Genomic DNA, 26,325 nt, shown 5'->3' with positions numbered 1-26,325 from the left:
ATCAAGCAAAAAATAAATAGGCTTTCTATGGCCCACTGAGTGAGAGATGGCACACACAGGGATGGCACTCTAGCAGAAATGTCAATCTTAATCTCCCACAAAAAAAAAAAAAAAAAGGAACTGTCCTTCAATTACTATCTCCCTGCAGTAATCTCAGCCAGGTATGGCAGGCAGCAATAAGGAGTGGACTGATGCACAAATTAAATAAAAAGTGTGGACAAACAAACAAGATAGCTGTGCAGAAAGGAAGGAACAAGAGGATTTGTGCTTTGAAAAAAGCAGTTGGTTTGCACAGCGGCGTACACACAGCAATGCAGCTATCAGGGAGCCTTCTAGGGCAGCCCAATGAGCTACAGCGCTGAGGAAAAAAAAAAAAAAAAGGAGCTTCCACTGTCCCTGCACACCGAAGGTGGTGTTGGGCAGTGGAAATCGCTACAGCACAAGCGGTTTGGTGGTTAATGGACCCTGCCTAACGCTATCCCTGCTTCTGACGAAGCGGCAGCAACCTCTCCCTAAGCTCAGATCAGCAGCAGTAACATGGCGGTCGGCGGGAACTCCCCTTTATAGCCCCTGTGACGCCGCAGACAGCAAGCCAATCACTGCAATGCCCTTCTCTAAGATGGTGGGGACCAGGGCGCTGCCCACACTCTGCGTTTACCTTCATTGGCTGAGAAATGGCGCTTTTCGCGTCATTGAAACGCGACTTTGGCGCGAAAGTCGCGTACCGCATGGCCGACCACGCACAGGGGTCGGATCGGGTTTCATGAAACTCGACTTCGCCAAAAGTCGGCGACTTTTGAAAATGTTCGACCCGTTTCGCTCAACCCTAATTATCACTACAGGACTACAGCTGATGGGCAAACTAGTCCAGGTAATCTGAGTAGCTCCGCCTGCACCACTGATAAACATATTGCTGACAATGTACAGTGTACACAGGATGCTGCCAGTCTTGGGCATGGGTGGGGTTATACACAGCCCAGAAGTCTTAGCTCTGCTACATTTACATCAGACAAAACAGTGATGATATCAAAACTACAGTAAGCAGCCCAATAAGTGATACAATACTGTAATCAGGCTTTCTTGCCTTATATTATGCTAATTTCAGATTACAAAGCAAAAACCTGCTGACAAATTCCCTTGAAACACCACATTAAAAACTGAATGAGGTGAGGAGCATTGAAACCGAAGTCTTCATATTATAAGAAGTACAGTTAGAAAAAGACAAAATCGGAAATGACACATAGGGGCCCAGCCTACACCTGTTAATAAACAAATGCTTTTGTATTTCGATACCAATCTATAATGTCAATAATTAGGGCATGTGCACACGATCAGTGTTTGTTCAGGATTTGATGCAGGTGAATTTCTGCATGAATTCCACATCTGCGCTCACTTGCATTTTTGTATGTGATTTTGACACATGCGTTTCTGTCAAGTATATATAGATAGATATTAGTTAGATATGAGATGGGTAGATACATATTTGTGAGATATTAGTGCCTTGCATTCTTGTATTTATTAATAAATAATTAAAAAAATTCTGGGGTGTTTGCCGGCTTGTATTTTTAGGCTTGGAAGGGCAAAATAACCATGGACTTTCCCGGCCAGATAATATAAGCCCACACCTGTCTGCTTTACCTGGGCTAGTTATAAAAAATAGGAGGAACCCCACGTCTTTTTTTTTAAATTATTTATTTATGACATAGATTCATTTTTGGTTACGTTTGCGCTACATAAACTCACTTTAAAATGCTTGTCCATTTCTAAAACTGCGGATTTACCGCATCTATTGCAACTCTATAAAGAACTCTACTCAGAAGACTGAGCATTCCCGCAAGAGAAATTGACCCGCTGCAGATCGGAAACCTGCACTGTAGGCAACTTTACGTAGTGTAAAAAAGAAGCACAGTGGACATGGGATTTGTTTTAATCGCACCCACTACTATGCAGTCTTATAGCACTATCACATCTCTTTATGTTAGAAATGCAGACAGCTGTATGTTGGGGCAACAGCAGTGAAAGGAGAGACAAAGAATGAGAATTGAAGTTCTTTACATTGGAAATTCCAAATATATCACAACCTTGCAGCATAAAAACAACTGAGCTGATCAAGGCAATAAACATGCAAAATATTGACTTCTAAGCTATTAAATTATATTATCTAGAGAGCATTCAGACACTTAAAGATCATAATATTGATGTCAGTCAAACTTATTACAACTTTCCACAGATTTTTGGTATGTTAGGTCTATCTATACATTTACTATAAGGTAATAATTTTAAATAATGGCAATTTTTTTTATGTTAACTCATAATATCTGTTTTATATTTCAAAATATGGGACATACCCCAAATTAATGCGTTCCACATAATCCTCGATTCCTTTAGGGAAGACATTAATATATCTGAAAGTGCAATGGACTTCTGTCTTAACATAACAGGCGCAAGGTTTTGGACATGCGATGCCATGTGCAGGAAGAACAGCAAGCCAGAGGAGAAGGAAACAGCCAGGTAGACTTGTATGATGTCCGACTATTGGTTGCATCCTTAATTTTGGTTTTAAAGCAGCATCACCCTGGAAGAGAAAAAGAGAAACATTTCATGTCTAAATGTCATCTGTGATATGAAACACAAAATAGAACTTAGAATCTGTCTTGTAATCTTTTTATTTCAAACATAAGTTTTAAAAACAGAGATTTGCACATAGGTTAAACAATTAAATGGAATATTTCAGCATGTTTTTGTCACCCTATCTGGGAGCAGTATGATGTAGGCAAAGAGACCTTGAATCCAACTATATATCCGTTTATGACAGATTCCCTTTAAAGTGGATGTCAGTTCCTTAGAAAAAAATGAGTTAAATAACACTTTAAAATCCTCAATTTGCCTTTCTTTTGCTGCTCTATTGCAGAGCTTTTCACATTTATTTATTCGGGTGGGAAATATGTGTGATCTCTGCTTGCAGTCCAACTGGCTGATTCTTCACGTGTGCTTTTACCGTTCCCTCCGAAATTCTGCCAATCACAGTTTGGCAGTATCTGAAACTGCTAGACTGTTAAATCAGCTGCTGAGCTGTCGTTAGCGGCACCCGGTAGTGATGGGAGAATGAGCACTAGGCAGAGAAGACTGAAGAAATGCTCAGTTGGCCTGCACATCACAGATTTCACATATTGTGCTCCAGAAGAATCAAAAGTGAATATCTCTGCAATGGAGTGACACAGCACAAAACAAAAAAGAGCAGCAGCATGAGGGGAGCTCAAGGATTTTTCACAAAGGACGTATCTCAATTTTTTGCCACATGTAATAGAACCTATAGTAAAATGTCTGTTGTAAATATTAATGAAAACAATACTGGAGCATCATCTTGATTGTTGTTCAGTCATCCGATTTATGAATTAATTGACTTCTATGTGTTGCCATTTCCCTTGTCAATAGGATGTATCACAGCGTGCTTGAATCTGTCACCACTCATTAGACAGTGTCAGGCAGTGTCGAATGAGAGAGATTAGAGATAAATGGATCAATCTATGGGGGATTGACTTCAAGTCACATTTCCTCAAATTCATAGGTCCCCACTTATTTAAAAAATCTTAGGTTTGGTTCATAAGGCTCGGTGAAAGATAAAATGGCTGCTGCCAGTTTATACACTGCTGAAGATTCAGAATGTGGGCTAATTGTTAGGGGTCGAGTTCCCGCTTCTGCACAGGGGGAATCTTGGGCCGTTTCTGCTGCGGTCTCCCATTCTTCTCCTGCTGCAGTGGAACCTGCTCAGCAGAGACGTCGTTCCTTGCGTCTGGCTCAGTCTCACTCTGTGCTTAGGCTTGCTGTTGCTTTTCCAGCTTTTGCCATTAAAGCCAGTGCTGGGCAGCAGCGAGCGGACGCTTTTGGGACTAAGTCCTGCTTTTTCCCTTCTGAGCATGCCCAAGGTGAGATCTCCCATTGGAGATCGAGGGTCACATGCTCAGATGCTGCAGCGGTTCCCACTGGTCCCCCTGGAAGGTCCTGAAAGGGCTAACTTCTGTGGCAGCTGCCCATTGGTCCTTTATTGGAAGGTCTTGAATGTACTGCAGCTATATAAGCTTCGCATGACCGCACGGTCATGCGCTAGTGTACAATTGTATACGTGTGTTTGTTGTGAGTGCAAGTCGTTCTTTAAATACCCCTACCCTATTGTATGACTGATCGCGTAAGGGGTATGGCTGCTATCTAGCACCTGACTAACCACTCAACGTGTTACACACGAATCAGCGTCTATTGCTGTGACCACCAGTGCGGCGCCACGTGCCAGTAGTGCGCTTCCTAATCCACGTCTGGGTGCTGAGTGGTGTCTGCCAGCACGGCACAGTTCGCACTTCGGTGCTCTAACTATATCAGTTACCTAACACACCCAGTTGTGGTGTTGTGCGCAAGTAGTCTGAACGGACTTCAACCCTGAGTCTTGGGATTGAGTTCGCTGACGCCTTGCTTGCACTCATTAGTGCGGTATTGCGGACCTGTGGCTTTACTAGCAGCAGGTTTTCACCTGCACGGTGGACCCCGGACTGCGAATGCACCAATATTATTTCACTTTATACATGGTGCGTTCCGCCAGTCCTAACACTATTGATGTCAGGTGTGGCGAGGCGAGCTTCACCATAGTGCCCTACAGCTATCACATCATACGGTTTAGTGCAGTCAATCAGTGGGCAATCACAGGAACTATGCTCAAAAAAGAGGGCCTGACAAGCAGCAACATTTTATTCTTTTTCAGCATAGGAATAAAGACCAGAACGCACATTTTAATACACATAGGTATAGAAAATGGCCTAATCTGGTTGTGGAGTACTACTGCAGTGCTGAAACACACTTGAAAGTGGGAATGATAGTCTAAGTTTGTATATACTAATCCAAAGTCCAAAGATTCAAGCGATACACACATGGTCAAAACTGTTGGTACCCCTCGTTTAAAGACAGAAAAACCCACAATGGTAACAGAAACAACTTGAATCTGACAAAAGTAATAATAAATAAAAGATCTATGAAAATCAACAAAATGCACGTCAAACATTGCTTTTGAACCATGCTTCCACAGAATGTAAAAAAATTAAAAAAAACTCATGAAATAGGCCTGGACAGAAATGATGGTACCCTTAGCTTAATATTATGTTCCACAGCCTTTTGAGGCAATCACTGCAATTAAACAATTCCTGTAACTGTCAATGAGACTTCTGCACCTCTCGATAGGTATTTTGGCCCACTCCTCAAGAGCAAACTGCTCTACTTGTCTCGAGTTTGAAGGTTGCCTTTTCAAGAGGGCATGTTTCAGCTCTTTCCAAAGATGTTCAATAGGATTTAGGTCAGGGCTCATAGAAGGCCACTTCAGAATAGTCCAATGTTTTCCTCTTAGCCATTCTTGTGTGTTTTTAGCTTTGTGTTTTGGGTCATTATCCTGTTGCAAATCCCATGACCTGAGACTGAGAACAAGCTTTCTGACACTGGGCAGCACATTTCTCTCTAGAATCCCTTGACAGTTTTGAAATTTAAATTCACAGATTCTATGCACCCTGTGCCAGCTGCAGCAAAGCAGCCCCATAACATAACAGAGCCTCCTCCATGTTTCATAGTAGGGACAGTGTTCTTTTCTTGATATGCTTCATTTTTCCATCTGTAAACATAAAGCTTAATATGCCTTGCCAAAAATTTCCAATTGGTTCTCATCTGTCCATAGGACATTCTCCCAGAAGCTTTGTGGCTTGTCATCATGTAGTTTGTCGAATTCCAATCTGGCTTATGATTTTATTCAACAATGGTGTCCTCCTTGGTTGTTTTTCATGAAGTCCACTTTGGCTCATGGCTCATACAACGAGGAATGGTGCGATCTGACACTGATGATCCTTTAACTTAAAGTTCACTTTTATTCTGTTTAGAAGTTTTTCTGAGCTCTTTTGTTACCATTTGTATTATCCGTCTCTTTGATTTGTCATCAATTTTCCTCCTGCGGCCACATCCAGGGAGGTTGGCTACAGTCCCATTGATCTTAAATTTCTGAATAATATGTGCAACTGTAGTCACAGGAACATCAAGCTGCTTGGAGATGGTCTTATAACTTTTACCTTTAATATGTTTGTCTATAATTTTCTTTCTAATTTCCTGAGACAACTCTTTCCTTCACTTCCTCTGGTCCATGTTGAGTGTGATACACACCATGTCCCCAAACAACACAGTGAGTATCTGTAGCCCTATATACAGGCCACTCACTGATTCCAAGATTGTAGACACCTGTGATGCTAGTTAGTGGACACACCTTGAGTTAACATGTCCCTTTTGTCACATCATTTTCAGGGGTACCATCATTTCTGCCCATGAGTTTTATTTATTTATTTTATTCTTTGGAAGCATGGTTGAAAAGCAATGTCTGACATTCATTTGTTCATTTTCAGAAATGTTTCATTTATTATTACTTTTGTCAGATTCAAGTTATTTCTGTGACCATTGTCGGTTTTTCTGTCATTAAACGAGAGGTACCAACAATTTTGACCACGTGTGTATATAGGGAACTGCTGTAGCTAGATAGTCATTCAGTGTGACTTGTGAAATCATTTAGCTGTGATATAGTGCAATAACCGAGCCTTGATAGCTGCATAATTAAAAATTCTTCGCACACTACAAACAAGGAGGGCATTTTAATACCTCTCAGTCATAATTTTACTATTATACCAAAATTCTGAAATCAAAGACTGTATGTTACAAATCGACTTGTTTTTTGTTTGGCTTTTTTGCTAGGTTCACTAAATGCTAAAACTGACCTGACATTATGATTCTCCAGGTCAGTACGAGTTCATAGACACCTAACACGTCTAGGTTATTTTTTATCTAAGTGGTGAAAAAAAATTCCAAACTTTGCTAAAAAAAAAAAAAAAAATTGCGCCATTTTCCGATACTCGTAGCGTCTCCATTTTTCGTGATCTGGAGTCGGTTGAGGGCTTATTTTTTGCGTTCTGAGATGACATTTTTAATGATAGCATTTTGGTGCAGATACGTTCTTTTGATCGCCCGTTACTGCATTTTAATGCAATGTTGCGGTGACGTAAAAAACGTAATTCTGGCGTTTCGAATTTTTTTCTCGCTACGCCGTTTAGCGATCAGGTTAATGCTTTTTTTTAATTGATAGATTGGGCGATTCTGAGCGCGGTGATACCAAATATGTGTAGATTTGATTTTTTTTATTGATTTATTTTGATTGGGGCGAAAGGGGGGTGATTTAAACTTTTATATTTTTTTTATTTTTTTCACATTTTTTTCTACTTTTTTTTTTTTACTTTTGCCATGCTTCAATAGCCTCCATGGGAGGCTAGAAGCAGGCACAACTCGATCGCCTCTGCTACATAGCAGCGATCTGCTGATCGCTGCTATGTAGCAGAAAATCAGGTGTGCTGTGAGTGCCGACCACAGGGTGGCGCTCACAGCCACCGGTGATCAGTAACCATAGAGGTCTCTAGGACCTCTATGGTTACCATCCTGACGCATCGCCGACCCCCGATCATGTGACGGGGGTCGGCGATGACGTCATTTCCGGCCGCCCGGCCGGAAGCGGTAGTTAAATGCCGCTGTCTGCGTTTGACAGCGGCATTTAACTAGTTAATAGGTGCGGGCAGATCGCGATTCTGCCCGCGCCTATTACGGGCACATGTCAGCTGTTCAAAACAGCTGACATGTCCCGGCTTTGATGCGGGCTCACCGCTGGAGCCCGCATCAAAGCAGGGGATCTGACCTCGGACGTACTATCCCGTCCGAGGTCAGAAAGGGGTTAAACACAAATGTCTAACTCCTAAAATTGCATACATAAAGAATTAAATAGAAAAAAGATTAAAGTTTTGCAACTGTTTTACTTGTCCAATTTAACAATTGTAGGTGACACAACACTTTTGCTTTTTGACTTGTTTTCGCTAACATTTTTTTTTGTAAAATCTTTAAAATGGTGTACCCATTTCATAAATTTTGTACAATGCTTAAAATTGTCTTTTGTTCTGTCTTTAACTGCTTTTGTGAGATTTTAGCATGAAAAATCCCATTTTTCAAAATGTTGCAAAAAATGCGCCAAAATAACTGGCATCGATAAAATCACTTCAGGGGGTAAATGGATCAGAGTTTTTTTAAAAGTTGCATTTCATCAATGAGTCAAAACATCTGGAAAAGCCACATGACTTAAAAATGTGACAACTGACTAAACCACAAAAGACAATTTGAAAAAAGGCATAAATTGTGTCTGATTGAAAGGTAGTCACGCCAAATAACTGGTGTAAATGCAATGATGACCAAAATCTATACAAAATAAGGTTACATTACAACTGCTGTCATAACCACCCACAAGTTCTTTTCCATACATGTAACCAAACAACTATTTTTCAGGCATTGTTACTACCTCTTGGCATTTTACTTTGTCCTTTTTTGGCAGGCAATCTGTCAACAGGTGTTTACTATGCAGTCTGAGAGCACCATGATAAAGGGTCTGAGACTCTGATTTCAGAGATGTGTCACTTGCTGGTCGACATGTTGTCATTTTCATACAATCTCTATTTTCTTCGCTGCAGATCTAGCAGTGCTCAGAATGCTGAACCCTATATAACCCTGTGCACACCCAATAAATGGCAGCTTTCTTTGTACACTGTACATTGACTTCAAGCCTCATTGACTATTCAGGAGTTGGTGCATGGTTGCACAAGGCAGCCAGTCCTGTACAAATAATATTCTGCTGACAAAGCACTGGTTTTATTGAAACAACAGTTTTATTGAAACAGCACACAGCCCATTGCCAGTAAGTGACATATCGCTGGAGTCAGGCTCTCTGCCCCAATGTTTTGCTACTCTTAGATTACATAGCAAAAGTTGTCTGACACATTCCCTTTAATCAGCTTTAACTCAAAATTTGCAAACAAATTATTACAGTAAATTGAGGAAACTGTTCAGTTATGCACTGAAGATGGCACGTTCCCTGAGTTTTTCCAGTAAGGTGGTGCACCACCACATTATGGGTGTCAGGTCTGAGTATTCCTACATGAACAGTTTCCTGGAAAGTGGATTGATTGTCCTGTGCCAGTTGAATGGCCACTAAGGTCTCTTGATCTGACCCCATTAGACTTTTATCTTTCAGGTCATCTGAAGGCAATTGTCTATGCTATGAAGATACGAGATGTGCAGCATCTGAAACAACAGATACTGGAAGCCTGTGCTACCATTTCTTCTGCAGTGTTGCTATCAGTGTGTCAAGAGTGGGAGAAGAGGGTTGCATTGACAATCCAACACAATGGGCAGCACTTTGAACACATTTTATAAGTGGTCATAAACTTGTAAATAACTCATGAAATAATAAAGTTACATTTAAACAAAGTACACCTCTGTTTTTCTTGTTAAATTCTCAATAAGTTTGATGTGTCACATGACCCTGTTCCCATTAAAAAATAAAGTTGGATTCAAAATGGCCAACTTCAAAATGGCCGCCATGGTCACCATCCATCTAGAAAAGTTTTCCCCCTCCCATATACTAATGTGTCACAAACAGGAAGTTGATATCACTAACCATTCCCAATTTATTTAGGTGTATCCATATAAATGGCCCACCCTGTATATAAAGCCACACCTAGAACATGATAGGGCAAACCAAAATAGGAAGATGTAAAGCACCTAGAAGGGAGCAAACCAAGAAGGGAGAATAAGAATAAAAAACAATCAGCATTTGGACAGGAAAGGAACAGAGCAATAGCTCAACATTCAGAAGAACAGACCACTAAGCAAAAGGTCAAATCCCCAGGCCAGAACAAATCCCCAAACTGAGCCATGAAATTTCCCTCCTTTTACGAGAAGCCACTGGACCCTCGGAAACCTGATAATCCAACATAGCTGATAGAATTGCCTCACCAGCCAATCCGCATGAAAGTCCTCTGAGTCAACCCAAGAGTTATCATCAGGACATAACATTTCCACTTTACGAGATACTATAGATGGCGCCTGACCCACCTGACGCCAACAAATTACTCAACCTCATACTACCAGTCCTCCTCCAAATCCACTTCAATTATGTCTTGAGGAACAGGTGTCCCCTCAAATCATGTTAAAAGGGAAGAATGGAATGAATTATTGATCTTCCAGGCAATAGGGAATTGCAACTTAACCGTCACAGGATTTAAAATTTTAATATTTTTATAAGGCACTACAAATTTAAAGGCAAACTTCCTAGACGTGACCTTTAAGTGTAGATTTTTTGAGGACAACTACACAAAATCCCCTACCCTAGAGACAGAAACTTTCCTGCACCTACACCTCTTTTGACCCGGTCGCTAGCTACCAAAAGACCCATTTCGACCTCCTTCCACATTTTCATTAAAGGGGAAGAAGATCTCTCCTCCTCTGGCATAGAGCTCTGTAACCCAGAAAAGTTTACAAATACTGTATAAAAACCCCTGCACCAAAAAAAGATGAGGTCCCAGTAGCCATAGAGGTACAGTACAGAGCAAACTCGGCAAGAGACAGAAACTCCACCATGTCTTTGTGATTAGAAGAAACAAAGCATCTTAATTACTGCTACACTTCTAGGTTCATCCTTTCAATTTGTCCATTAGTCTCGTGATGATAACCTGAGGAAAATGACAACATGATTCTCAATCTGGAGCAATGGCAAAAGCTAGGCAGAATTTGAATCCCTCTATCAGAAATTATGTTTTTGCTAACACCATGCAATTAAAAAATATGAGAAATGAGCAAAGTTACTAAGCACTTAGCAATGCCAACTTTGAAGTGGAACCAAATGAACTAGTTTGCTAAAACAGTCCACCACCAACCACATGTCTGTATTACTGCCAGAGTTAGGCAAATCTGTGGACCAGTGGGTCTAAGGCTGTAATGCAACATCATTTGGCAAGAGATAACCTGCTGGTGCTTGAGGAAATTCCATAGCTCTGGCATTTATGGACATACTCTTTAATATCCCTTTAAGCACTCTGCCACCAAAAGCACCTAGAAATAAACCTCCAAGTTGCAGACAAACCCAGATGCTCAGCTAAAAATAATCATGTATTCAATTAATAAGATCATAAAAAGGCCAGTACATAAAGTATGTTTACAGGTAAACCTTCTGGCACACTGTCTTGAGCATACTGAATGCGCTGCCTGAGATCTACCTCCAGGGCACCAACCACCATCCATTAACTAAGAATCTTAACAGGTTTTTCATCCTTCAAATCTGGGACAAAGCTATGGGACATAGCCTAATCCTTGACATTCTTAGCTCTGGGGATATAAGTAACAACAAAACCAAAACAAGCACAAGAAAGAGTCCACCGAGCCTGTCTGGTGTTTAAGAACTTAATAGCATTAATACACAACATGTTCTTATGATCAATAAAAACACCCTTCCAACCAATGTCTTCATTCATCAAAGGCTCTTTTAACCACCAGACGCTCTTCATCATCTATGCCATAATTAAACTCAGCTTGAGAGAACTTCTGGGAAAAAAAGCACAAGGATGAAGATACTCACTTTTTTCTGTGAAAGAATGACGCCTATCCCAATATCGGAAGCATCTACCTTGACAAAGAAAGGCAGATTGACCTCAATTTGGCTGAGAACACTTTACCTCCTCGACTGACAAAGAAGAAAACTCTGTTCCCTTCTTGGTCATTTTCATTAAAGGCTTGGTTATGAACAAAAGTTGTCAATGAACTTCAGATATAAATTTGCAAAGCCAAGCAATCTCTGCAACCCTTTTAAGTTTATTGGCTGGACCCAAGTGGCTGACCTATGTGGCGGAAGAACATCATACTCAGCTTCAGAAATAATATCACAGAATTCCTGAATTAATTCTGGAAGGTGAGTCTTTACAGAAGCCAATTACCTCAACAGATATCCAGAAAACCAGGAGTCACCCATGACCTGTTCTCTTCAGTCTCTCACTTGACACACAGGTTTGTGCTTAATTAACTATGGCAGGCTTAGCACTAACTTTGCAGGTGGAAAAGGAAAAACCATGAATGAAATGGATTTCAAATGTAACACTCGAACTTTCATACATACATCCTTAACCTTCATAGTAATATGACTTCTTGAATGAGAAGGCTAAGAGTAGATACATTATAACCACAGTTTATGACAAAATCATGAATCAATTAGATTCAAGACATAATCTAAATCCACAAATCAATCATAACTATAAAACCGGACTTAGTCTCCAGGGACTCCTGTAAGAAAAACCTGGGTGTCTTAACAACAGACAATCTCAGATTCTTGGAACCTACATCTTTACATTTCAAAGTCTCTTTTTTTTCTTTATTCCAGAAATTCATTTTTATATTTGAAACGTTGAACCACGACGTGACCTGAACAGCCACAGTATAAACAAAAATGAGCTGATGCTCCAAGTTCTGTACCAGTTCTGTGGTTTCTGCAAGAACCAATTTTGATAAATTCACAAATTTCATCTGACAGTGAGGAAGATGCTACTGAAATGCTATTATCTCTTAGTAATTTATCTAAACTAACAGTAAGTGTCATAGCATTCTCCATGGACTGTGGCCAGGAACTGTAGACCAGCATTCCCATAATCTGATCCGAAAGTCTGTATCAAAATTGACTCCGAAGAGCAGGGTCATTCTAGTAGGTCTCTACTGCCCAGCGTCTAAACTCTGAACAGTATTTCTCAGCTTTACGGCCTCCATGAACCAACTTATGGATATTGGTTTCAGAGCAACTTTGTAAGGGTCATCATAAATACCAAGAGCCAAAAAAATTCTCTACGGAGGAAAACATAGGGCAATCCTCCGGCAAAAAGAATGCCCAATCCTTTGGATCTCCATGCAGTAAAAACAAAGCAATGTCTAGTTGTTGAATCTCGGACTCATTGGATACAGAATGTAGCTGAAAATATAATTTACACAAGGCAGAAAAAACAGAAAACTGAGGGTATATGTACACACTGCGGATTTTGCTGCGGATTTACAGCAGTTTTCCAAAAGTTTACAGTACCATGTAAGCCTATGGAAAACAAAATCCGCAGTGCACATGCTTAGGCAAAAAACACGCAGAAACGTAGCGTTGTTTATTCCGCAGCATGTGAATTCTTTGTGTGGATTCTGCAGCGGTTTACACCTGCTCAATAATAGTTTTCCGTAGGTGTAAAATCGCAGGTGAAATCTGCACAAAATCCACACAAAAATTGCAGTAAATCCGCAGTAATTCCGCAGGAAATCTGCAGTGCAGTTTACCTGCGGATTTTCCAAAATCAGTCCGGAAAAATCCACAGAGTAATCCGCAGTGTATGCACATACCCTTACTTTTGTCCCTGTCTAATCAATCCAGCAACTTTACTTGGGGCTCAACTGTAATGCTCTGTAGACCTGAGTTCTTCAGAACAGCAGAATTTGCAAGCTGTTTTTGTCACTTGATATCCCCAACCTCCAGGGGTAAAGACTGCAGTTGTGTGACTAAGGCATTTTACAATATCCATGCTGACGCCTCAGAATGCATTAATAGTGTGGCTATCATATTATGAACGTGTTCACACTTAAACCAGGGAGACGTCGCAACTACACCAAAGTGGTTCTTGTACTGACTAGAAAGGCCCTAGTCGCACAACTAAAAAACACCACCTCGGACCTGCCTCCCTAAACGGCCATTTGGGGTTTTCGTACCTCTTAAGGAACCAGAGGGGAGTCCGCAACATACTACCAACAAAGGAAAAGGAAAGTGTGAGGAGAGATACGAGAACCCAGGGTGAGCAATTAAGACACATTCACATAAGGTGAATGAGTGAAGGTTAAGTAGTACCTAAAGCAAAAGGAATAAGTAAGGCTTCCCAAGAACCTAACACTTATTAAAGGAAAAGGTATTGGGACAGAAAGCAAATCAACTTACTGCAAGAATACAAATGGAGTTTACCGTGCAAGATAAAACCCTAAGATGAAGAGCTGGAACTCATAAATGTACATGGACTAGGAGATATAGCAGCAAGTAAGTACGGAGAAGAGATATTACATAAACCCACACCCAAAACATGATAGAGCAAACCAAAATAGGAAAATGGAAAACACCTGGAAAGGAGCAAACCAAGAATGGAGAACAAAGGACAAAAGAACAATCAGCATATGGACAGGGAAGGTAAAGAGCAATACCTCAACAGGCATAGGAACCGACCATGAATCAACGTGTCACCACAATTTTTTTTCAAAACTAACATTTATTTTTTTAGTTATCAAATTTTCAAAATGTCTAATAACACTCACTTTCTTTATCATTTTTGATGAAACTGTTTATTTATTGAGCTTGCATCTTCGACTGATTTTGCCTGGTAACACCCTGTCGATGATTGGATCCCTGCATGTAGCAGAAATAAAATGGGCAAGCTTCTAGTAAATTGTTAAGCAAAGAATCTTGGAATTCCATAAAGTTGTCTTCATTAACATTTAGAATTTTGGCCAAATTTGTAACAATTTTTTTGTGTTCCCTGCTCAATGAATCTTAAAAAAAAAGACAGCTGCCAACTGCCTGTCTGACCTGGAGAACCCTTTCTGCTTCCTGCAGAGTCCCCTCTTTCCTGTGTGTATGTAGGAAATGGGCAAATAGGGCAATATTGTTATAAATTATCAAACGAAAATTCTCAGAATTCTATAATACAATTTTTTTTAACAAAACTTTTAATTTTTCACAAATTTATGAATTATATTTTAGGATAGCTCTTGCCACAAGTATCAGCACTATGCCTACTAAAAAACAAAGCAAGAGCAGCGCATACAATGTATATACATATACACGTGATCAAAATTGTAGGTACCCCAAATTCAAGACAAAAAAAAACACAATGGTAACAGAAATAACTTGAATCTGACAAAAGTAATAATAAACTGAAAATCTATGAAAATGAACAAATGAATGTCAGACATTGCTTTTTAACCATGCTTCCACAGAATTAAAAAAAAAAAACTCATGAAATAGGCCTGGACAGAAATGATGGTACCCCTGAAAATAATGTGACAAAAGGGACATGTTAAATCAAGGTGTGTCCACTAACTAGCATCACAGGTGTCTACAATCTTGGAATCAGTGAGTGGGCCTGTATATAGGGCTACAGATACTCACTGTGCTGTTTGGTGACATGGTGTGTATCACACTCAACATGGACCAGAGGAAGCGAAGGAAAGAGTTGTCTCAGAAGATTAGAAAGAAAATCATAGACAAACATGTTAAAGGCAAAAGTTATAAGACCATCTCCAAGCAGCTTGATGTTCCTGTGACTACAGTTGCACATATTATTCAGAAATTTAAGATCCATGGGACTGTAGCCAACCTCCCTGGACGTGGCCGCAGGAGGAAATTTGATGACAAATCAAAGAGACGAATAATACGAATGGTAACAAAAGAGCCCAGAAAAACTTCTAAACAGATTAAAGGTGAACTTCAAACTCAAGGAACATCAGTGTCAGATCACATTTTCCGTCATTGCCTGAGCCAAAGTGGACTTCATGAGAGATGATCAAGGAGGATACCATTGTTGAAAAAAAGTCCTAAAAAACCCAGATTGGATTTTACCAAACTTCATGTTGACAAACCACAAAGCTTCTGGGAGAATGTGCTATGGACAGATAAGACAAAAATGGAACTTTTTGGTAAGGCACATCAGATCTATTTTCACAGGCGGAAAATAAAGAATATCAAGAAAAGAACACTGTCCCTACTGTGAAACATGGAGGAGGCTCTGTTATGTTCTGGGGCTGCTTTGCTGCATCTGGCACAGGGTGTCTAGAATCTGTGCAGGGTACAATGATATCTCAAGACTATCAAGGTATTCTAGAGAGAAATGTGTTGCCCAGTGTCAGAAAACTCGGTCTCAGTTGCAAGTCATGGGTCTTGCAACAGGATAATGACCCACAACACACAGCTAAAAACACCCAAGAATGGCTAATAGGAAAACATTAGACTATTCTGAAGTGGTCTTCTATGAGCCCTGACTTAAATTCTATTGAGCATGTTTGGAAAGAGCTGAAACATGCTGTCTGGTAAAGTCAACCTTGACACACGAGACGACTGGAGCAGTTTCCTCTTGAGGAGTGGGCCAAAATACCAGTCGAGAGGTACAGAATTCTCATTGATAGTTACAGGAATCATTTGATTGCAGTGATTGCCTCAAAAGGTTGTGCAACAAAATATTAACTTAAGGGTACCATCATTTCTGTCCAGGCCTACTTCATCAGTTTTATTTTTTTAAAATACTGTGGAAGCATGGTTGAAAGCAATGTATGACTTTCATTTGTTAATTTTCATATATTTTTAATGTATTATTACTTTTGTTAGATTACAGTTATTTCTGTGACAATTGTGGGTTTTTCTGTCATTAAAAGGGTATCAACAATTTTGACCACATGTGTAATATGATTGTGAAAATATTGTATGTGCTGCTGTACCAACCTGATGCACATAGGCAAATAGAGTTGCACCATTTGTACAGCTAGGTTAAGTTATAGCAATACTGTGTACTTTCTCTGGCAGATACCATTCACTTCTGGGGCAGGAAATCGAACCAGTGGCATTAACTAGCCATTTTTTTATGGGCGTATTGTCATGTCCAACCTCCAATGCACTGTCAGAGAAGAGATTCAGAGTGGCCAGGGGGTTTGTCACACTAAAGTGGACCAGGTTATCTGCTGCAGATGTGGAAATTTTTCCATATGTCAAAATTAATCAGTCATAGATCAGTGCTTACTGTCATTGACCTATGGCTGATGCCAATAATTAAAACTTCTGCAGCATCTGCATGACAATCTGTTGTCTGATTTATATACTTTTCTACTGTTGCCACAGAAGATGGCTCACACTCAGTTGCGCATCTCTCTGTCAGACATATTTCCTGACCCAGTCAATTTTTCTACCATGCGACTTCTGCCACTGCAACTGCATCTGCAAAGCCATGCAATCTACATATTTGTTGGCTACCCATTGTGTTTCATAGGTATAATCTCAGCACTGAGATCTCATCTCCCGAGATCTTGGTGCCGAGATCTCCATATGCATATGCGCCTGGCAGCCATTTTCCCAGAATCCACACCGTATAGGAAACCATGTAACTGCAAGGGCTTTCACAAGATGTCGGCAGAGCCCCCGGAGCACTGAGTACCCGCAGCCCGGCACTGCACATGCGAACACACCCTCATCCAAGCCTGCAACCTGCAGCAACACTTCACTCTTGCCTCCTCCAGCAGCGACCCTGGGACCCTGCTCCACCGCGGCCAGTAAGGTATATCCACATTATAAGATGCACCTGGATTTTCCCCCAAAATTTGGAGGAAAAAGTGCATCTTATAATCCAAAAAATATGGTAAATCTTTCAGAAATTAATGTAAATTGTCATTTTGCTTGTCTTCTTACCAAACTTACCAAACTCCATTTACCAAACTTTTATATAATGCAAAGCACCATAAGAGGATGGAATTATGGTACTTGCAAGGAAAAAGAATAAATGAAAATATTTCATCGGGCTACACCTCTAAACAGGTGAACAGTCGTGATCTAATACAGGTTAAACTCTCACCTTCACACAGGACAAGGCAAAAAAAACGTAATGGTGACCACTCTCTGCTCATTCTTCTCGACCTTTCTGCAGCTTTTGATACTGTTGACCACCCTCTCCTACTCTCTAGGCTCCAGTCACTAGGCATTAAGGACACTGCTCTCTCCTGGTTCTCCTCCTACCTTTCTGACCACTCCTTCAGTGTTCTGTTCTCTGGCTCCACTTCATCTCCTCTTCCTCTCGCTGTCGGGGTACCTCAGGGCTCAGTCCTTGGCCCCCTTCTGTTCTCTCTCTACACGGCCCCAATTGGACAGACCATCAGCAGATTTGGCTTTCAGTACCATCTTTATGCTGACGACACACAACTATATAAGTCATACCCTGACTTTACCCCCGCTGTACTACAGAACGCCACTGACTGTCTGTCCGCAGTCTCCAACATCATGTCCGCTCTATATCTGAAACTCAACCTCTCCAAAACTGAACTTCTTCTGCTCCCGCCATCTACTTACCTCCCTAAATCTGACATTTCCCTCTCCGTGGGTGGCACCATAATAACACCCCGGCAGCAGGCATGCTGTCTGGGTGTTATGTTTGACTCCGATCTCTCCTTCACCTCCCATATACAATCTCTTGCCCGCTCGTGCCGCTTACTCCTAAAGAACATCTCTAGAATCCACCCTTTTCTCACCATGGAGACAGCTAAAACCCTCACTGTCGCCCTGATCCACTCCCGCCTAAACTACTGTAACGCTCTATTAATTGGCCTCCCCCTCACTCGACTTTCCCCTCTCCAGTCCATCCTTAATGCAGCAGCCAGGGTCATCCATCTGGCTAATCGTTACTCGGACGCGTCCGCTCTTCGCCAGTCGTTACACTGGCTACCCATTCATTACTGGATACAATTCAAAGTACTTGTTCTCACCCACAAAGCTCTCCACAGTGCGGCACCCCCTTACATCTCCTCCCTCATTTCTGTCTATCAGCCTAACAGACCACTGCGCTCTGCAAATGACTTTCGATTAACCTCTGCACTAATCCGTACCTCCCACTCCCGACTCCAAGACTTCTCCCGTGCTGCGCCAATCCTCTGGAATGCTCTACCCCAAGATATTAGGACCATCCATAATTTGCATAGTTTTAGGCGCTCGCTCAAAACACATTTGTTCAGAGCGGCCTATCACGTTCACTAATCAAAGTCATTTTATGTTTGTGTGTGTGTGTAGCCCATTCACTATCCCCATCTATTCCCCAACCCCTGAAGATGGCTGGACCATGATTGTAAATACATCATTGTAAATACAAACCTGTACTTTGCATCTCCCCCACCTCATTGTTGAGCAGGGTCGTCTTATTTTGCTTTAATTATTGTATTGTTAACGTTGTTACTTATGACTTTTGTGTTTGAAACTGTTAAACTGTAAAGCGCTGCGGAATATGTTGGCGCTATATAAATAAAGATTATTATTATATGGTAATTGGCAGCCTTTCCTCTTCGATATCCCATTTGGTGGTCTGTAATGCATTTTTTGAGCCAAAGAAAATGAAGGATAAGTCAGGCAGAGGAGAAAACACACTTTGTTATTTATATATATGTATACATCAGTAGTGTATCTACCGGGGGGGCAGAGGGGGCCATCACCCCGGGCCCAGTGCTCAGAGGGGGCCCACTCAGAAATAAGCTACTGCAACTGCATCACACGCGCTGCTCGCCATTACATTCTGTGGCAGAGCAGGGAGAATCGATCTCCCTGCTCTGCTCCTATGGGGCCCCTGAGCAGGCGGGGGGCCCAGTGCCAGCAGTGGGCCCCCACTTGTCATTGCAAGGTCAGCTGTTTCAGCATTTAGCCGATACTGCTGACCGCATTGGTCAGGGAAGGAGCACTACGCTCCTTCTCCCATCATCCCCTGACAGCATGTGGCATCACCGACGCCGACACTGACAGCGGGCGCGATGACATCACTACCCGACACCCGATGTCAGGAGATGAGCGGGAGCTCAGAGCACAGCGGGAAGAAGGAGGAAGAGAGGTATTTATTTATTGTTTTTTATGGGGTGTTGTCTTATACTACAGGGTCTGCCTATGAGGGTGCTGCCTATGAGGGTGCTGCCTTATGCTACAGGGTCTGCCTATGGGGGTACTGCCTTATACTACAGAGTCTGCCTATGGAGGTGCTACCTTTTAGTACAGGGTCTGCCTATGGGGGGTTCTGCCTTATACTACTAGGGTCTGCCTATGGGGGTGCTGCCTTTTACTACAGGGTCTGCCTATGGGGTGCTGCCTTATAATACAGAGTCTGCCTATGGGTGCTGCCTTGTGTTATAGAGTCTGCTTAAGAGGGTGCTGCCTTATATTACAGGTCTGCCTATGGGGTGCTGCCTTATACTACAGAGTCTGCCTATGGTGTACTGCCTTATACTACAGGGTCTGCCTATGGGGTGCTGCCTTTTACTACAGGGTCTGCCTATGGGGTGCTGCCTTGTGCTATAGTCTGCCTATGGAGTTATATGGAGTCATTACAAACAGAGTGTTCTATTTCAAGTGTTCATTTTTGTTAATGTTGATGATTATAGCTTACAGCCATTGAAAACCCTGTATGTGCAATAATGAGAAATGACACAGGAAAAACGTATTGAACACATGAAGAAAGAGAGGTGTAAAAAAACATGGAAAGCCATGACACCAGCTAAAATCTGACAGTAATTAGAAAGCAATCCTGTCACTTAGTGAAAAATAATATCAGCTGGTTCAACTGATCACCTATAAATGGTGTCTCATTACCAAGGTGCTATCAAGGCTTTTGTACGAAGTATTCATTAACCCTTTAACCCCCAAGGGTGGTTTGCATGTTAATGAACGGGCCAATTTTTACAATCCTGACCACTGTCCCTTTGAGGTTATAACTGTGGAACTCTTCAATGGATTCTGATGATTATGACATTGTTTTCTCGTGACATATTGTACTTCATGATAGTGGTAAAATTTCCTGCAATGGTGATTTTACCTGCGTTTATTTGTGAAAAAATGGAAATTTGGTGAAAATTTTGAAAATTTCGCAATTGTCCAAATTTTAATTTTTATGCCCTTAAATAACAGAGACATGTCACACAAAATACTTAATAAGTAACATTTCTCACATGTCTACTTTACATCAGCACAATTTTGGAAGCAACATTTTTTTTTGTTAGGGAGTTATAAGGGTTAAAAGTTGACCAGCAATTTCTCGTTTTTACAACACCATTTTTTAAGGGACCACATCAGTTTTGAAGTCACTTTAAGGGGTCTATATGATAGAAAATACCCAAGTGTGACACCATTATAAAAACTGCACATCTCAAGGTGCTCAAAACCACATTCAAGAAGTTCATTAACCCTTCAGGTGTTTCACAGGAATTTTTGGAATGTTTAAAAAAAATTAACATTTAACTTTTTTTGACAAAAAATTAACTTCAGCTCCAATTTGTTTTTTGTTTTTACCAAGGGTAGCAGGAGAAATTGGACCCCAAAAGTTGTTGTAAAATTTGTCCTGAGTATGCTGATATGCCGTATGTGGGGGTAAACTACTGTTTGGGCGCATGGCAGAGTTTGGAAGGGAAGGAGCGCCGTTTGACTTTTCAATGCAAAATTTACTGGAATTGAGATGGGACGCCATGTCGCGTTTGGAGAGCCCCTGATGTGCCTAAACATTGAAACCCCCCACAAGTGACACCATTTTGGAAACTAAACCACCTAAGGAACATATCTAGGTGTGTGGTGAGCACCTTGAGTATTCCTCAGAAGTTTATAATGTAGAGCCGTAAAAATCAAAAATCATATTTTTTCACAAAAATGATATTTTCGCCCCCAATTTTTTATTTTCCCAAGGGTAACAGAAGAAATTGGACCCCCAAAAGTTGTTGAACAATCTGTCCTGAGTATGCTTATACCCCATATGTGGGGGTAAACCACTGCTTGGGCGTATGGCAGAAATCGGAGGTAAGGAGCGCCGTTTGATTTTTCAATGCAAAATTGACTGGAATTGAGATGGGACGCCATGTTGCGTTTGGAGAGCCCCTGATGTGCCTAAACATTGAAACCCCCCACAAGTGACAACATTTTGGAAAGTTGACCCCCATAGGAACTTATCTAGATGTGTGGTGAGCTCTTTGACTCACCAAGTGCTCCACATAAGTTTATAATGTAGAGCCGTAAAAATAAAAAATCATATTTTTTCACAAAAATGATCTTTTCGCCCCCAATTATTTATTTTCCCAAGGGTAGCAGAAGAAATTGTACCCCAAAAGTTGTAGAAAAATCTGTCCTGAGTACTCTGATACCCTATATGTGGGGGTAAATCATTGTTTGGGTGCATGGCAGAGCTCGGTAGGGAAGGAACGCCGTTTGACTTTTCAATGCAAAATTGACTGGAATTAAGATAGTATGGTAAAGAACAAGATGTGCACTCTCGCTGGTAATGGTGCAGACTGAACGTGGAGGAATCCTCCAAAGTATAGTCCCAAACATAAACAGTCGCACTCAAAAAAGTATCTTCAGAGTGTTATTAGCCAAACAAGTGTTTTTTTTATTTTGAAAAACACCAACAATGTATATAGAAAATTCACCGCAGCGTTGCAAGGTAATGTTTCAACCCTCTGGGTCTTTTTCAAGCCTTACTTATGGAAGTAGAAAATGACAGGAGGGCAAAATCCCTGGAGAGGTGCAGGAGTCCCGCTACACACTCTGTGTGTCGCATCAGGTATCTGCGGTGGTGGTGTCACAATCTGTGACCTCACAAAATGTGTGTGATGCAAACAATTTTTTTTGCTGTGTGTCTGTTTTACAAGTTACATTTTACATCGATACATGCAACACTAATACAGTGCCCTATTGGAGGTGCTTGCTTTTTAGTTATGTACCCTGGTATCATTTCTTTACCTGTCAATGTTTGTTTCTACACACCTATTTTACAAGTCTAATTTAACATCTGAACGCACCACACTTATAATGCGCAATGTTGCCAAATGATTCTTTCAGTACTTGTACTTGTACCCATCTACCATTTCTTATTCCATCTTTTTTGGCAAGGGTTAAGTTATTGGGGTTGAAGTGGAAGGCGTTATGGAATATTTGCCACATCACTCATCTCAGCAACATCAGGAGGATGTTACGTCTAACAGTAACACCATCAGTTTAAACTGTGTTCTGAACAGAACGCTCTACTTGTGTCAGATCCTCCGAAACTCCTACAGTGAACCCACAGTACCGTGACAACGAAACTCCCAGGGGCGAGCTGACCAGATGGACCACCCCCAATACAGGAAACGTTAGGGGCAGACCCGAGGGAGACTATTGCCACGGAAGCTGATACTCAGGGACAGAAAGTAGGAGCAGAGAAGACGCAGAACTGACTATAACGGAGACACGGGACAGACAGGGTATGGCGGTAACACAGAACAGGCAGGATATTATGGATGCACAATCAAGGTATGGCAGACGCACAGGACAGAGTAAGGTAAGGAGGACGCACAAGACAGAGCAAGGTATGGCGGGACTTGGGTCAAATGAGGACAAATGATAATCAGGCAAAGAGTAGGGGAGAGGCTACCTGATATAGCAGAAGTTGTGCTGCACTTCCGGGTCAGGAACCCTCCAGGATCAGGAAGGGGATGAGCGGAGGGAGCGAGGACCAGCCTGAGGGAGTGCGCCTGTGCCGCCAGAGCAGGAAGGTGAAGTGTGCACGCGCCGGCGCCGAGAACCAGGATCCAGCGAGGAGGGAAAAAGAGAGGAGACCAGGCGGCGCGCAGACAGTCTGGGAGCGCGCAGAGACGAATGCGTACACCGGGAGCCGGAACAAGCGGCAGCAGCGGCGCACTGGGACAGGTATGAGAAGAGCCAGAGTGGGATGCGGGAGGCGTGACAGCTTGATCACAAATAACTTAAAAGTGATTATTTTTTGTACTTTTTTTCTTATTTTAAAACATGAGAAGTCCGTCAGTTCATTGTGTGATTAAATGGGCTATTAATTATTACTTGATTTGCATACATTTCTATGGTGAGGTCCCTTTGACATTACTTGGTCTAAATTTGTGTTATACGCATCTCTTAGGGAAATAGTAGTACCTGCACTTTGTGATGAATTTTTTCACTGCATATCAAATTTTTGAGGAAAAATATGTCTAACATCACAAATTTGAATTTCAAAGGACTCGATAATCTCTAGGTATCATCTATCCACTAAAGAGGTGATAACTTGTTTTCACTGGATAACTCCTTTAAGTCAGTTCTATAGCTATAGAAACAACTTAACTTGATCTTCAGTCTGTTTGCTTTTAAAATTTGGCTCTTCAGTCAAGTTAACATTTTAAGGCTTGGTTGATTTTGTCCAGAATTTCTAAAAACTGTGGACTAGGCTGCCATGAACAGCTGAGAAAAGTGTTTTGTATCTCTCGTTATTATTTTATATAGAAGCACTTATGTTTAATACTATTAACCAGATTAAACGATCCTATTATAGGCCACATTATGGGAAGATGCTGATCGCTTTGTATGTTCAAACGCGCTCAGTATCGCACAATGAGGTTTGTGTACATGCTCTCTCAATGAAATAGCGATCAGAGAATGGAAAAAACACGTCTCATTGATCTTTGGTCAGATCTTTCCTGATTGTTTTATCCAGTACATGGTAGAAAATAGCAGACAGTTATACGACTGATTGCACCTTTGAGACTTGACAGTAAATTACGTAATTCCCCTTAATTGTGATCTAAGCACAATTTTTGATAAAATCTAACCCGAATAATAACTTGTACTTTATAAACATGTTTCATCCATTTACAGCATTCTGTAATTATCTGTATATAGACCACTGCCAGAGAACACGTCAGCTTCCAGCTCGCCAAGTAGGCATTCCAAGGAAAACTAACCGTTATAAGAAGATGGATATCCCTGGAAGGGTAGGCGTCCAAGAAGGAAAATATGCTGATATAATTCCTTTGACTCCCCTATTACTTCTTTTGCAGGATGTGTGTGCTAAGTAGTTATTCTGTCCAGCAGATGAAACATGAAGCCTTTGTGTATGTAGAGGTCTTACAGATGGGGGTGGTGATGGGAGAGCATGGATTGGAAAAGTGGGTAATAACCACACACAGAAGTTATATAACAGCTAGAGATTAGGGATAGCCTCCACAACATGCAGCTGTACTGTATGTGTATTGAATGTTAACCCTTCAGGATCTGCCTAAATGTCTTTGCTGCTTTACACCTTATTACAGATAAAAAAAATTGCAAAATATTTGGCAATTCACCAGTCACTTACTAATCTTATACTTGTGTAAAATATTTGGACAGGAACAATCTTTAGACATAATTTATCCCTGATTCATCCTATTTCTTTTACTCATATTGTATTATAGCATTACATATGATAGCCACATTCAGCTAACCTAAAACCAGGACAGAGTTACTGTAAAGAAAGAGAAGTACATTAAGGTTCCTGTATGGTTTTTTTGCTCTGCACAGATGCATAAAACTGAAAAATCTGCATCGTATATAATTGGCCGATGCTTCACAATGGGATGCAATACCAAAATAACTTGCTTCAACAACTGTACACAACGCTGTAGAATATGTTGCCGCCATATAAATAAACCATATTATTATTATGTAATATTATTGTTATTATTTGGCATTTTGACCTCCATGTAAATGACTGCCAGCAGCGGTTTTCTGATAATACAACTGAGTAGTCAGCATAATTCAATACCATGTGGATTGTCACTCAATTCATCAGCGGAGGACAGATTATGCTATCACAGCCTATAATCCCATACCCAGGGTCTCGCATGTCAAAAAGTGACCAATATAATTTTATAGAGGATTTGCAGGTAATCTCATTCTTTCATGATATCGTCTTTGCGCTATTTTATTAGACTATTTCAGGAAGTTATTACTTATGCTCTAGTGACTTCAGGAGAATAATTGATGTATTACAAGTGGACACTGGACTAGTTTTGCGCGTGATTTCTACATAAAGGTGAATACACAGATGCATAAAATGAGAACAGTACCTGGGACTTGGAGATGGCAGGATTCCCTTATGTGATGGGCAGACTCTAGTGCAGCTGGCGAGTAGACAGTCCACCCCAATAATACAGGTTAATGATCGTGTTATCCCTTCCAGATATCAATGAGGTTTCTTTGCTTTTATGGCTATAGGCATCTCCATAATGAGCCAGAGACGTGCAGTGAGCGCTCCTCCAGGCATTGCATTACATGCAGCACACACTTATGGCTCCTATTTGTTTCCCAGTGATAATTCTGCATCCAGCCTGTGGGATCTGCTGTGTCCTCTCTACAGTTTGCGCCAGTTCTGCTCCTTACAGGTCTCTCTCCATCTGTTCCCTGTAAAGCAGAAGTTGCCTTTCTATCTTTTCATGTAGTTTTGGAATTCCTTTCTTGAGTCCTCGGCCTGTGTCTCCTTTCTGCCCCCTGCAGTCTCCTTCTGTGCTGGAGAGAGTGGAGCTGCTGTTCAGCATCCCATCCTAGGAGATCACAGGAGTAGCGCAGGGCACGCACAGCATCTGATGTCATTGACACCCGATCCGATCCCTGTATTTTTGGTAACACAATGTGTGTAGGCATCCTTCTAAATGTCAATGCAAGCAGTAAAATCTTTCCACGGATAAAGATGTCTAAGAATAAAAAGGTTTGTGTATTAGCGAAGTGATACGTAAGAAGTAGCGACATTGATGAAGACATTAGTGTTGTAGGCTAATGATGGAGCTCTGTACTGTCACCTTACAACCCTTCTGTCACCT

At 41.2% G+C, this 26,325-nt stretch overlaps 1 protein-coding gene across 1 annotated transcript in view; it reads right to left on the bottom strand.

Moving 5' to 3' along the window:
- Positions 1 to 26,012, bottom strand: part of IGSF10 (immunoglobulin superfamily member 10) — an 82,951-nt gene extending 56,939 nt beyond the window's left edge. Inside the window, exons 1-2 of the mRNA XM_069727499.1 lie at positions 25,576 to 26,012; positions 2,349 to 2,575 (exon numbers count right to left, since the gene is read on the bottom strand). Coding sequence (XP_069583600.1) covers positions 2,349 to 2,545 — 197 coding nt within the window. The 5' untranslated portion in view covers positions 2,546 to 2,575; positions 25,576 to 26,012. The remainder of the gene's footprint in view (positions 1 to 2,348; positions 2,576 to 25,575) is intronic.
- Positions 26,013 to 26,325: the final 313 nt, after the last annotated feature.

The sequence above is a fragment of the Ranitomeya imitator genome, chromosome 5, assembly GCF_032444005.1.
Source record: "Ranitomeya imitator isolate aRanImi1 chromosome 5, aRanImi1.pri, whole genome shotgun sequence".
Lineage (NCBI taxonomy): Eukaryota > Metazoa > Chordata > Amphibia > Anura > Dendrobatidae > Ranitomeya > Ranitomeya imitator.
Note: the sequence above shows the minus strand (reverse complement) of the source record. Positions and strands in the feature narration are given on the sequence as shown.